A 13,604-nucleotide genomic window follows, 5' to 3' on the forward strand; every position below is an offset into this window, starting at 1 on the left:
CAGAGCCAAGGTAAGTTCTCTTTTGTATCCCTTTTCAAGCTTAAGTTGTTTTTAGCGGTCCAGCTCGCATACTCGTACATTCCATGTACTGATGCCAGTTGGCCTGCATCGTTTTATGATGCAGACGCAGGTACCCAGGATCAGCATTCTGCATGCCGTTGATCCAGTGAGCACTCTAGAGTCAGGGGTGAGCCTCATTGCTTCCAGAGGGCTCAGTTATTTTGTTCTCTTAGTTTTGTTTATTAGGGTGTTGCGGGGTCTGTCCCAACATCCATCTAAGTATTTTAGAGGCTTCATAGACAGTCAGTCAGTTAGTTTTGAGTCTCTTATCTATGTATATATGTAAGTATTCTATTTTGAGACTCGAGTTGCCTTTTTGGCCAGATATGTATCATTTAAGTTGTTTATGTCTCTGCATAGCATTGAGTTATTCTGTTGAGTAAGTTTCCGATGAGTTAAGAAAGCCAGGCCAAGGGTTCGCTTGGGGCCAGCAATGGTCTCCGAGTGCCGGTCCCGCCCAGGGTGTAGGCTCGGGGCATGACATTATTGTTGGTTGTGGGACATGATTTGGTTGTGTGTTTGAGTTGAATCTCTTGTATGTTGAGGGATTTTATGATCTTTAGTGTTTGGGGTTGAATCCATTGAAGTAAGGGTGGTTTAGAGTTGGCAAAACAAGGGAGAAAAGTCAAGTTTTCTGGGCTAGGGGTTGGCGCGTCGCGCCTGCCAGCGCGCCCTAAGAGGAGCTCTGAAGCCCAGCCCTTGGGGCGGCACGCCAGCCAGACCCTTCTGAACTTCAAGGGTTGGCGCTCCGCGCCTTGCAGAGCACCAAGGACCCCAACCTACCCCTTTCATTCCCCACTCTTTCATGCATGTTCCTAGGTATTATACCTATGTTTCCTAGTTGTTCCCAACACTCTAAAGTACATTTAGACATCCCGAATTAATCCATAAACATGTGATCATATACCTTGAATCCATAGTTCAATTCAAGGCAAGTTAGGATCGAAGTTAAGGTGAAGTTAGAGTCAAGTCAAGCAAGGTTAAGAAGTAAGTTGAAGCAATTCTCTAAAGCTTTTCAAGAGTCGTTATTAAACGTTTTACCTTCGTTTTAAGGTTCAAGTTTCAAGTCAAGTTAGGTTAAGAGTTTCAAGTTAAGTTAAGAGTTTCAAGTTAAGTTAAGAGTTTCAAGTTGAGTAAAGAGTTTAAAGTTGAGTTCCTTTCTCAAAGTTATTAGGGAACTATGTATTCCCAAAGAAGTTTTAAAGAAATGTTTTTACATTTAAACAAGGTTGGAAATTGAGATTTCCAAAAGAGCTTTCGGGCTAGTTTTTGAGTAATTATCTCAATCAGCAGGAAAAACAGATGTTTTAAAAACATAAGAGCCAGTACATTTTTTGGGAGTAGTATCGAGCACCGAATTGGGGGAGCGTTCAAAGAACCCACAACCCCCATAGAACCATGTTAGCCACCATGGGTAGAAAAGGATCATACTTTTTAGATGAATCCTTTTCCAGATAGACTAGTGGATCCATTAGGCAGTTCAGGTCTTATACCTTTGGCCGGGTATAAGATGCTCTGGCAGCGTGAGGTCGATCGTTGTATCATCACTATAGCTCTCATGTGATGGTTGTCGGTTAGAGAAACTCCCACAGCAGTTATTGTATTTTCATACTCAGAAAGTATTGTATTTTTATATACATCAGTTCATTGTATTTCTACATACATCTCAGGCTTATTGTATCTTTGTATACACACAGAGTTTATAATATGTTTTAAACAGTCTTTCTTTATATCGCACTTGCTTTAAATTGCCTTATATTGAGAGAAGTCAGTCAGGTTGAGTTGAGTTGAGCCAGGTAAGATATTCAGTTTCTTCCAGTTTTCCTTCTAGCCTTTGTTGCATAGTTTTCCAGCTCGCATACTCGTACATTCCATGTACTGATTCCAGTTGGCCTGCATCTTATGACGATGCAGATACAGGTACCTCGGATCAGCATCATGCACGTCATTGATCCAGCTGAGCACTCCAGAGTCAGTGGTGAGCCTCTTTTCTTTTCGGAGGACTTGAATATTTTTTTCTCTTCGTTTTGTTCTATTCAGATGTTGTGGGGACTGTCCCAACATTCATCTCAGTATTGTAGAGGCTTCGTAGACAGTCAGTCAGTTAGTATTGAGTCTCTCATCTATGTATATATGTAAATATTCTATTTTTGAGACCCGAGGTGCCTTTATGGCCAGATTTGTATCAGTTAAGTTGTCTTATGACTTTGCTTTGCATGAAGTTATTCTGCTGAGTTAAGAAAGCCAAGCCAAGGGTTTGCTTGGGGCCAACAATGGTCTCCGAGTGCCGGTCCCGCCCAGGGTGTAGGCTCGGGGCGTGACAATACCTTTGACTATAGACTAATAATTCATCTTATTCTAAGTTTTGATTATTGCAACTAGCTTGCAAAACCAGCGGACATTTATTAAAAATTAAAAAATATCAATAGGGATAAGTACAAGCAAATGTGACTAGATCTTACCAGATGTTCCTGGGTACATTAGTTGGTCATTTATTTGGTTCAGATTCATTAAAATTAACGCTGATGGAAATTTCATATCGAATTCAGAGTTAACAGGGTTTAAAGGTATTGCAAGAGATGATAAGGGGAAGTAGGTAGGAGAATTCATCGGGTGACTAGGTGTGGTAAAGACATCGTGCCTCACAACAGAACTGTGATTTATATATGACGAGTTTGTCCTAACAAATAACTGCAAGTTGAAGAAAGTCATCACCGAGACTGACTCAAGTGATTCCTTGATGCTGCTGAGTATGGGACACATTGTCGATAGTCACCCTGATCACGACCTGATAGAGGAGTGTTGACGTCTTCTATTCGAACTTGGAATCTCCATAATGCATAATCTGAGCGGAAATAATAACTATGCAGATCATCTAACAAAACTGAAAAAAATACATCACGAATAATACCGGGTAATACTACATAGTATGCCACATTCCATGCACCAACTACTTCTAGCTAGCGGGCATGGCTCACATATATAGCATACCCATACCCATAACATGTACGGTGGTAGGTTAGTATATATACTATACAAAAAACTGAAAGTGTAATCATTTGTAAATGTTAAAAACAATGTAATGATATCAAAAAGGTTTTTGTTAATTAATATCCGAAGACGTTATAAATATCATTTTGGTAATTTCTCAATCAGTGACTATTACTGCAGAAACATAGAATGTAAGATCAACCTTGTTGCTTTATTAACCGAAAACAAATCGAAATAACTAGAATACTTGAGATGCATACAAGTGTTGGAAACACAACCATTACAAACAAAATAACACAGATAGAGTGATCCAGTACGGAAAGAGTTTAAATTTTGTTTTCCGAAGAAGAAAAGGAAACCTTTAATAATAACGATGACGGAACATATTGGCCATAGTTTGGGTGTTCATATATGCCATTTGAGCTTGAAAATTAAGCCTTGCTTGTTGACCTTGACCTTTGATCATCAGCATCAACAATTTCTGCTCATCACTCATATTCTTGTAATCCTCTTCTTCTTCTTCTTCTTCTTCTTCTTCTTCTTCTTCTTCTTCTTCTTCTTCGTTCTCAAGGTTTGAACCATCTTCCTTTTTAACTGTAGCGCATTTCAGGTGCGTGCCAAATTTACACTCGCCACAATAATAAAGCGAGTTGCTATCATTGCAAAGTCCATAACAAACCTCACAAAAGATATTCACATATTCGTCACTTGAAAAAGGCCATTTATATTGGATTGCAAGAGAGTGTTGATGATCCTCACGAGTCACAGTTTCAGGCCAAGATGTAGCACATTTAGCATGGAGACTAAAGTTGCATTTGAGGCATTCGTAGACAAAGGATTTTGGTTCTTCACCACAAGCATTGCAACCAAAACACATGGAGTCTCGTTGGGGTAAAGTAAGGTACAAAGTGAGAGGGTGATTAGGATGGGAATCGTGTTATATTTTTTTTGGTAACTCGAAGCACTATTTGTGGAGTGTAAATTCACAATTTCGTTTTGTGCATTTGTAAGCAATGCCATAAAGTATATCCTCACAACTTGAGCAGAGTATCTCCTCTGTTTCTTGAACTTCAGAGAGTTCCAAGGCATGGGAGTGGCTAAAATGCTTCATTTTTTTGACTTCATTCGTCACACCTTCATCTTCTTTTTCCTTCTTGTCCTCGTCCTCGAACTCTTCTTTTTAATTGGTTTCTATTGGAATGTATGCATCCACGAATATAGATGGGACCAGGTCCTCAACACAGTTACAATAACAGACAGTAAAGTAAATACTGAAAGTAAAGTTTGCACCAACAAATTTACATGGAAACTTCCTTGCTCAAGGGAGTAAAACCACGACCTGACCTGCCAGGACTTTTCAAACTTCTTTCACTAATTTTCTCCAAGCAAAAGTAAAAGCGAATTTACAAAATGAGATTAGTCTGCTAATCTCCATACTAAGCAATACCTCCTATCACATAGCTGAGCCAGAGCAGATACAACACTGCCCACTATACTAATCCTAACCGATTAATATAGACTTTTAGAGTAAGAATCTAAGTAACCCTTAACCTAGTTCTTACAATGATTCACACAAGTTTGAAACGTTTCTTTCAACAAATGAAACGAATCCTACAATATAAGAACTATTACAAGCAAACAAATACAGTTGGTACAAAAAGCAATGAAAGCACTTCTATCAGGTCCCTTGTTGTTCTTGAAGCTTGAAAGTCTCTCTTTGAATGAATGAATGAATAATGTTGTTTGTTGTTTGATATATACTATGAAGAGTTATTACCCTACATACAAACAACCTCGTCGCTTTTGATTGGTGAAGTACTCTGCAGCTTCACCAACTCCCTGACACGAACAACTTTTACAGTTGTACAGCACTTTGACAACTGGACGAGTATTCACGCTCTGCAAAGGACCAGGTCCCTGCACTTGTGAGGAGATCATCAAAACATCTAGAAGCATAAGCACTTATCAATTTCCCATTTTTTGATAATGACAAACAACCTGCATAACTCATCTCATAATTCATTCAAATAGTAGTATGGGAACTGGTATTCCCCTTTAATGAGTTCCCCCTTAATCAATAACTGGTATTCCCCATTAATCCCTTAGCCAATTGCACACAAAAACTTCCCCCTTTTGACATCATTGAAAGGGTGAAGCAGTAAACATATCCAAGTCAAAATGTAAGACAAGGATGAATTCAGGGCATCAAGCCACACAGAACATGCGTATGAGAGCAATAAGAGATCATAAAATCACACAGGAACAGGGCACAAAAGAGAGAGAGCGCATTATATCACATAAACTAACCACTGTCATTCAGTCAAAACATAAAGCCACATAGGAATTCAGACTACAAGAGTGAACAAAACGAAAGGAGTTATAAGGGAGACACATTTAGGACGGAGGGGGAAGGGGAGAGAGGGTGCGCATAAACAGCAACATGCGCTCATTTGCATCTTCATGAGCCTTGATGATCTGCCTATTGAGGTCCGAGTGAGACATTTGTCTTCAGCAGTAGTACATTTTCATCCTTCAATTTTTGCAGCACCTCCTCATTAGCATGATTGGTACCAGGTCCCCCAGATATTGCCTTTTGAAGTTCAGACTTGAGTTTAGCAATTTCAACCTCTTTGTCATTTAGAAGATGTGTGAGATCATCCACTTCCCGTTTGAGAGTAGCCTGTTGTTCCAGATACGCTGCTACCTGAGACCTACCCTTAGATGGTCCCTCCATGCACTCACATTCCAGTAGAGTGGACTTAGTGAACATCTGTTTGGTGGTACCTGGTACCCCCTTTCCTAATGGTACCTCAAAATGTTTGAAGACGGGGTTCAGCTAGTACCCATATGGAATGCCATGCCTAGCTTGTTTCCAGGTCATAACTCTGTGCATGTGCTCCAACATGATGGAAAAAAGATTGATTTCTTCAAGTTCAACCAGCTTCTCCATAAGAAATAAGTCAGCAGCAAATGCCACTGAACGTTTTTCAGTCCTAGGCACCAGCACTTTCTTAACGAACTCAAACACCAACTGATATTCCCTTTTTAGAAGCTTCTTGGGCAGCCCTGCACGCTTAATTTCTCCTCGCTTGGTGGCAAGCTTGGTGAATTCCCCAGATGGTTTACAGCCTTCAATAGTTCTAACTCTTTTTACAGGCACCCCAAGAATGATCCCTAGAGTTTCCTCATCCAAGCATATTGCAATGTCCTTGATAGTGGTTGTGATTCCTTCGTCTTCCAGCAGTTCCATATTGTAGAAGAAAGCACGCACCTCAGGTTCATGTAAATACGGAGCTGGTGGTTCAAATTGATGACTTCATTCTTGAATGGTGACAGCATTAAACAAGGTTGCCATACCAAACTTTGTTACAATGTCAAAGACTCTGCCATTTAACACTTTTTGGTGTTCCATTTTTGCTATTCTCTCCTCCCTCGTCATCTTCTCTTTTTCTTTTTGAGTTTGAACCCTGGGATCATGTCCCTTTACGGGTTATGTATCCACACTCTTTTTCACTCCTTTATTCTTTTCAGAATTTTTTTGTTTTGTCATTTTTTCCTTCTTTGTTATAGACTTTCTTGCCTTTTTCTGCGTTCCTTTCGATTTCACCCTTTCCTCCTCAGCTTCCCTCTTTCGTTTTGCCACAACCTTAACAATATCATCAGATTGGGTCTCACTATCATCAACAGGCACAGAGGTAGATATGGGTTCTATAGTCAGTGATCCCACTTGTCTTATTTCCTTATTCTCTCAGTTTGAGCAACATTTGTCTCCATAGCGCTTCCTAGAACCTTTTGAGTCACACTTCTCATTCCATACCTCTTCCTTTCACCCTTTAGGTGAGTTTTGGCAAGCTTTCCCTTTCCCTTTCTTTTTCTCTCCTCTGCGCTATCAGTGCGTGTGGCAGAAGATACATCTTTAGGCAATATTTTGACAGTTTCCAACTCATTACCCCTAATTGGTGAAGGGTTTGTTCCTCACACACCTCTGCTTCTCCATCTTAGTTGAGGCTCTTCTTCTTCCTCCCCATCATCCTCAACACCCAGTTAAATTGGAGTTTGGTCAAACACGGGTTGACTTCCGTGTGAGACCTGATCCGGTGACCTGAGTTCTTAGTCCAACAATGTAGGTTGAGTATCCCCTCTTAGTGAGGCTAGACTTTGAACAACCACCAGTTTTGCCCCTGTTGTTAGTATACGCGAATCCGGACCCCTTCCCTCTGGCAGATCTCCTTCAAACAATCTTTCAGATATGGTAGACGACACAGCCATTGACCCAACCTCTGTTTCTTCAGAGAAAGGTTCATCACTGGGTTTCACCACAGATTGAGCCTTTGAACTCCGAGATTTTTCATCGGACAACACTAGGGTGGGGAAACAGACCAAGACTTTATCAGAATGAGAAACAAGGGAGGCCACGACTTCGGTCTAAGGAGTGACGGACTCAACCATTTCACCACCCCCATGACTGGAGTTGAGGGAGATTCATCAGGGGTAGGGATGGAGAAGTCGATTGAACTAAGGTTTTCAACTTCTTAGGAGAGTGGGGTCTTTAAGGAATTATTATAGTTAGGCATTGTTGGAAGTACTGAACAACAGATTTTGAGAGAGAAGTAGTGAATCTTCAAGAAAATGTGTAGAAGAACAATGAATTTTTATTTACTTAATTATGGATTTTCTAAAGAAAAGTTAGAAGGGTATCGGGTCCCCAACAGTGGCGACTGATGGATTTAAAAATGAAAAGACGCTTGAAACTAACACGATGAATGAGGTACATACACGTGGTAGTGATGTTGACAATTAAGACAGTGTAGCATAAGTAATACTAACCTCATGAGGACCAGGTCCCCTTCTTACTTTGCAACCCTGCGTAGTATGATTAAATCATTCATTCAGCTAGACATATCATGAGTGCATACCTGCATTAAAGTACCTAAAATGAATCTTTTTATGACCTACATTAAAACAAGTATAGACACATGCCTTCCTTAGCATAGTCAGTAAGAAGGAAATTTGTACAATATTGTGAAGGAATCATGTATTTTTGTGCATCCTCAACCCTATCCTGTTTTTTTATGAAGGATTCTTTGCTTAGAGCCTTTGTAAAGATATCAGCCAGCTGATCTTCAGTCTTGCAGAACCTCATCACTACATTTTGCTTTTCAACATTATCTCTTAGAAAGTGATGCCTCACACCTATGTGCTTTGTTCTTTTATGCTGGACAGGATTTTTGGCCATGTTCATGGCACTAGTGTTATCACAAATAAGAAGAATAGTGTCTGTGAGTACACCAAAATCTTCCAGCTGCTGCTTAATCCACAGTAGTTGTACACAGCATGACGCAGCAGCCACGTACTCTGCCTCTGCAGTAGACAATGCCACGAAATTCTGTGAATGTAAAGATTGATGTTTCCATCCAGACTTTCTGGTAATCTCTTCTTCTCTGTCAGCATCAGAATCACCTTCATCTTCTTCAAGATTTTTTGACAATGTTTTCTGTGAAGGAACTGAGGGACCAGGTTATCTTGAGTGTTCTGCTTCCTTCTCTTTTGTACCCTGATCAACCTGTTGTTTGTTCATCACCTTCTAGAACTCGTAGTCCTCACTGTTCTCATTCCTTATACCAGATTCATCAAACTTGACACGCACGCTTTTTCAAACACACAGAGTTCTTTTGTTAAACACCCTGTATGCCTTGCTTGTAAATGAGTACCCAACAAACACACCCTCATCACTCCTAGGATCAAACTTTCCTAAATCATGTTTTCCATTATTCAACATAAAACATTTGCACCCAAATGGTTTAAGATGCGCAATTGAAGGTTTTTTGTCATATAACAGCTCATAGGGGTTTTTTTTTATGGCAGATCTGATAAGTCATCTGTTTGTCACATAGCATGTTGTATTAACTGCTTCAGCCCAAAAGTTCATTGCAAGTCCTGAATCAATCATCATAGTTCTAGTGATCTCCACCAGAGTTCTGTTCTTTCTTTTAACGACTCATTTTGCTGAAGAGTTCTCGGTGCTGAGAAGTTATGATTGATTCCATTTTCTGCACATAAACCTTCAAGTTGAGAGTTCTCAAACTCTGTACCATGATCAGACTTAAAACTGGCTATCTTGCAATTTATCTTCAATTGGATGGCTTTGACAAAGGTGGTCAGTTGTCCAGCTATCTCATCTTTTGTCCGCAGGAACATGTTCCAAATAAACCTGGAAAATTCATCAATAATGATGAGAATATATTTCTTACTTCCTCTGTTTTGGATTCTGACAGGTCCACATAAGTCCATATGGAGCAGCTTCAGAGGTCTCGTTGTACTGATTCCCTTCTTAGCTTTGAATGATGACTTAGTCTAATTCCCTTTAGCACAGGCATCACATACTTTATCATTTGAAAACTTCAATTTAGGCAGTCCGCGGACCAGGTCCCCTGCAACAAGTTTGTTCAGCAAAAAAGTACTCACATTTCCCTCAATATAGTCCAGATCTGCAACATACATATATTTGACTCTTGTCGTAGACATGACAATCATTTTGGTAATGCAGTTTGTAACCAAACATTTTTCGGCCATGAACTTGACTTCATTCCGTTTGTCACATATTTGTGAAATACTTAAAAGATTGTATTTCAGACCCTCCACATAGTGTATATTGTTTATAGAATTATCATCAGATCTCCCTATTCTGCCAATACCAAGAATAAAACCCTTCTTTCCACCACCAAATGACACACCACCACTATGGTGTGCTTTCAAAGAGAGGAAGTTTGAAGTATCTCCGGTCATATGCCTTGAGCATCCACTGTCCATGTACCAGCACTGACTCATTCCTCTCTTCTCCATAATAATCACTTGTTAGATTTAGGAACCCACTTCAAACGGAGTTCCCAATAATTATCAAAAGGCTTAATAAGAAACCTTCTTATCCAGGGGGGCAAAGTGTTCTTACTGAAACGATAGCGGAGACTAGGTCCCTTGTGTTCCCTTTTATCTTTGTTTTCAGACAAATTTCACATGCTTTTCCTTTGCGTTTTTCAGATTCTCACATTTTTCTTTTAGATGACCATTATGCCCACAGTGAGTGCACAACAAATTATCAGATACAGACACATATTTGCTATGAGGGTTATAGGGAGGTTCTATTGGTCTACATCCCAGCCCTTTCTTTCCATTGAAACTCTGATTAGACAGGTTAGATAGGATCTTAGAGGAATCGGTCCACCTTAGAGAGTGGCTTAGCTCCTCCTTGATTCTACTCAGATCCTTTCTCAGTTGGGAATTAGTTTCAAGTGAAGCAACTAGCTTATACTCAGAAATTTTAAGCTTTTCTTCCAATTCTTCCTCAAAGCTACTAATCTTTCTCTTTCCACCCACTGAAGTGCCAGGATCCTTCTCAGGAGTTATGTTGCTGGCTTCTAGAGTACCTAACCTTAAACTCATTTCAGAAACTTGAGACATGAGAGCTGAATTCTCACCCTCATACAAACTTAATTTTTCATTCAACATTAAGTTTTCAGTGGTTCATTCATCAACAGAATCAATAAGCAGGGCAGCAAGTTATCTCAATTTTTCAACAAGAAAAGTATCTAGAACATCCTTTAGATCAAAGAGAGTTACCTCATCTGGATCTTCATCATCATCGAATTTAGCCATCAAGGAGAAAATGGAGTTGAAAATACTTTCATCATCTTCAATTGCCATCATTGAAACATCTTCATTGCTTTCTGCATCTTCTTCTGACTCACTTGAACCATCTCCCCATACAACAAAGGCTTTTCTTACCAACTGATCAGCATGAGCCTTCCTCCGAGCATTGTCGGGGACCAGGTCCCTCTTGCGAGGTCTGGCGTCATGAGTTTCCTGCTTTTGACTGGGACAGTCTCTCATGAAGTGACCAAGCTTGCCATATTTATGGCAGAGATCATTTGCAGTAGCTGTTCTGGCAGAGGTTTTCTTTTGGAAGCCTCCATGCTTCTTTATGATTTCTGAAATCTTCTAGTTACATATGCCATCTCATCCTCTTCTTCAGTTGACTAAGTTTGAGATGTTCTCAACGCAATGGACTTCTCCTTCTTTCCTTCCTTCACCGTCGTTCCTTGTTTCTTGTTTAGCTCGTAGGTCTGAAGGTTCCCAATCAGTTCATCCATGGGAAGAGTCATCAGGTCCTTAGCTTTAGTTATGGCATCCACCTTGCTTTCCCAAGATTTAGGAAGGACCTTGAGAATCTTGTGAACTTGCTTGTTGATTGGGATAGGCTCACCCAGGCACCTAAGCTCGTTCGTGATGGAGGTGAATCTGGAGTTCATCTCAAAGATAGTTTCACCCTCTTTCATAACAAAATTTTCATAAGTTTCTATATATATTGATTTGGCCCTCTAAGTTTTTACTGTTACAAGAGTAACATTTATGACATAGTCTTTATCCATAATATCATAATCAATTAGATAATTAACGGGTCACTTTGTAACTTACAGATGAATATGTTCACTTTATAACTCTTTAGCTTGCAATTTAGTTATGAGGTGAAAATGTTGTGAAAATATTTTAATTACTTAATAGTTAACTTATTAGATATTTATAACATTTTTAATTATGATAGAGGTAAAATGGTATTTTAACTTTTAGTTTTGTGGCTTTCCATTTTTAGTATAATACTAGCTATGGGAACGTGCGTTGCACGTTTATCCCAAAATATTTCATATAAATTTTGTATTGCAAAATTCATCATTATTTCGATATGAACTACATATATTTTCCTAATAAAAATAATATACTTTTAACTATAAAATTGACTAAAGTGCATAATGTAGAATTTGGTGAACAATATGCAAATTTTCTTATGAGTTGTGTTAAGGGTGTGCACCTGACCATTCTTCGCCTAAGGTGGCTTTGCTATTATTTTTCTTTTTCATATTATCAGCAGTGGTGGAGCCACCTTATTGCTAGGGGGTTCATTCGAACCCTTTTCGGCGGAAAATTATATTATTTATACATGGTTAAAATAATTTTTTAGGAATATATAATAGATATCGAACCCCCTTCGGCTACTTCATGTGTCTATTTCTTTATATTTTGAACCCCCTTATTGAAAATTTTGGCTCCGCCACTGATTATCATTGTGTGTTGCTTCTTTGAGACCAGTTCCAAACCACACCTACTATAATTCTAAAACCAGTTCTTGTTGCTTTGTAAGTAGGACAAAGCTACTTTAATTTGTTTCTTAATTTGAAGTGTTGCATGGACGACGTTAATCTCTCAAACTTGTTTGTCTGATTTTTGCTTAATATAAAGTTTAAGAAAATAAAGAAGATTTTTAAATTTTGAACTTAAACTAATTAAAGATATGTCAAAAATGTATTACAATATCCTTTAATTTTATCGTCTTAAACATGTCACAGAAATTTAGAATTAAAGAATTACCAAAAATAAGAAAAAGACATTCTTTTTTTAAAAAAACAAACAAAAACAAAAACTATATATACATGCAAATTGAAAAGGAAAGAGTAGAAATATTCACTAAACTTTTCTTTAAAATCAACTTAATTATATTATACTAAAACTTAACTAGATCCCACGACATTTTACTCATAAACAAAGGCTTCAAGCTCATCATTGTAATATACTCCCTCCGTCCCAATTTATGTGACACATTTCATTTTTTGAGAATCAAACGGTTTAAATTTGATCGAGAATTTGTTTATAGAATCTCCAAATTATTTAAAATGAAATTTATATCATTGTAAACTACATAAAAAGTACTATAAATCCCAATAATTGATAATTCAAAATATTTTAAAGATAAATGAAAAATTTACGATTAAAGATAGACTTGTTTGAAACACAAAGTCCGAAATGTGTCACATAAATTGAGACAGAGGGAGTAACTAATTTACACTTTTAAATAAGACGATTATGCTTGAATTCAACAAGTACAAAGTAATAGTAATACAAAAGACGTGTTAGTCCTATTCGGCTTTACAGGTGGTCATTTAAAATATAAATAATAAGGTAGATCCACCAATTTGCCAAATTGCCAACTTGGGAGGACAAAAAAAATTAAGGAAACTTGGAAGTCAACTGTGTATTCTGTTCATGGATGTTACGATAAAGTTGACTTTTTGATATTTTCAGCTTCATATTCCCATTATTCATATAGTCATACTGCTGACTTTTGACTCATAATTCATTTAAACTTTATTAATTTTAATTAATTTTCTGGACCTTGAAATTTTAGTTATTGCAACTAACTAAATGTCACACCCCAAAACCGGATGTGACGGCACGTGTCCAAACCCCACCGGACACGTCAGCCTAACACTCAAAAACCCGAAGATACGGAATTAATAAAACAAGAATAAGATAGAAAGATAAGCGGAAGTCTTTAAATAAACTCAACATAACCCCAGAATTGGTTGTCACATGTACAAACCTCTAATACGGAATCTGAATAAAATATACAAGTCTCATAGTAAGGTTCTAGAATAGAACAAAACAATAAATATAGATAACTTGAGGGCACGTCTGGAATGAACCGCTACCTCTCAAGTAAGTCT

At 38.3% G+C, this 13,604-nt stretch overlaps 1 protein-coding gene across 1 annotated transcript; it reads right to left on the minus strand.

Moving 5' to 3' along the window:
- Positions 1 to 3,412: 3,412 nt before the first annotated feature.
- On the minus strand, positions 3,413 to 4,162 carry LOC125841151 (uncharacterized). The gene is given in 1 exon segment (XM_049520194.1): positions 3,413 to 4,162. A coding segment is annotated over 1 exon segment (750 nt).
- Positions 4,163 to 13,604: the final 9,442 nt, after the last annotated feature.

Source organism: Solanum stenotomum, chromosome 1, assembly GCF_019186545.1.
Source record: "Solanum stenotomum isolate F172 chromosome 1, ASM1918654v1, whole genome shotgun sequence".
NCBI lineage: Eukaryota > Viridiplantae > Streptophyta > Magnoliopsida > Solanales > Solanaceae > Solanum > Solanum stenotomum.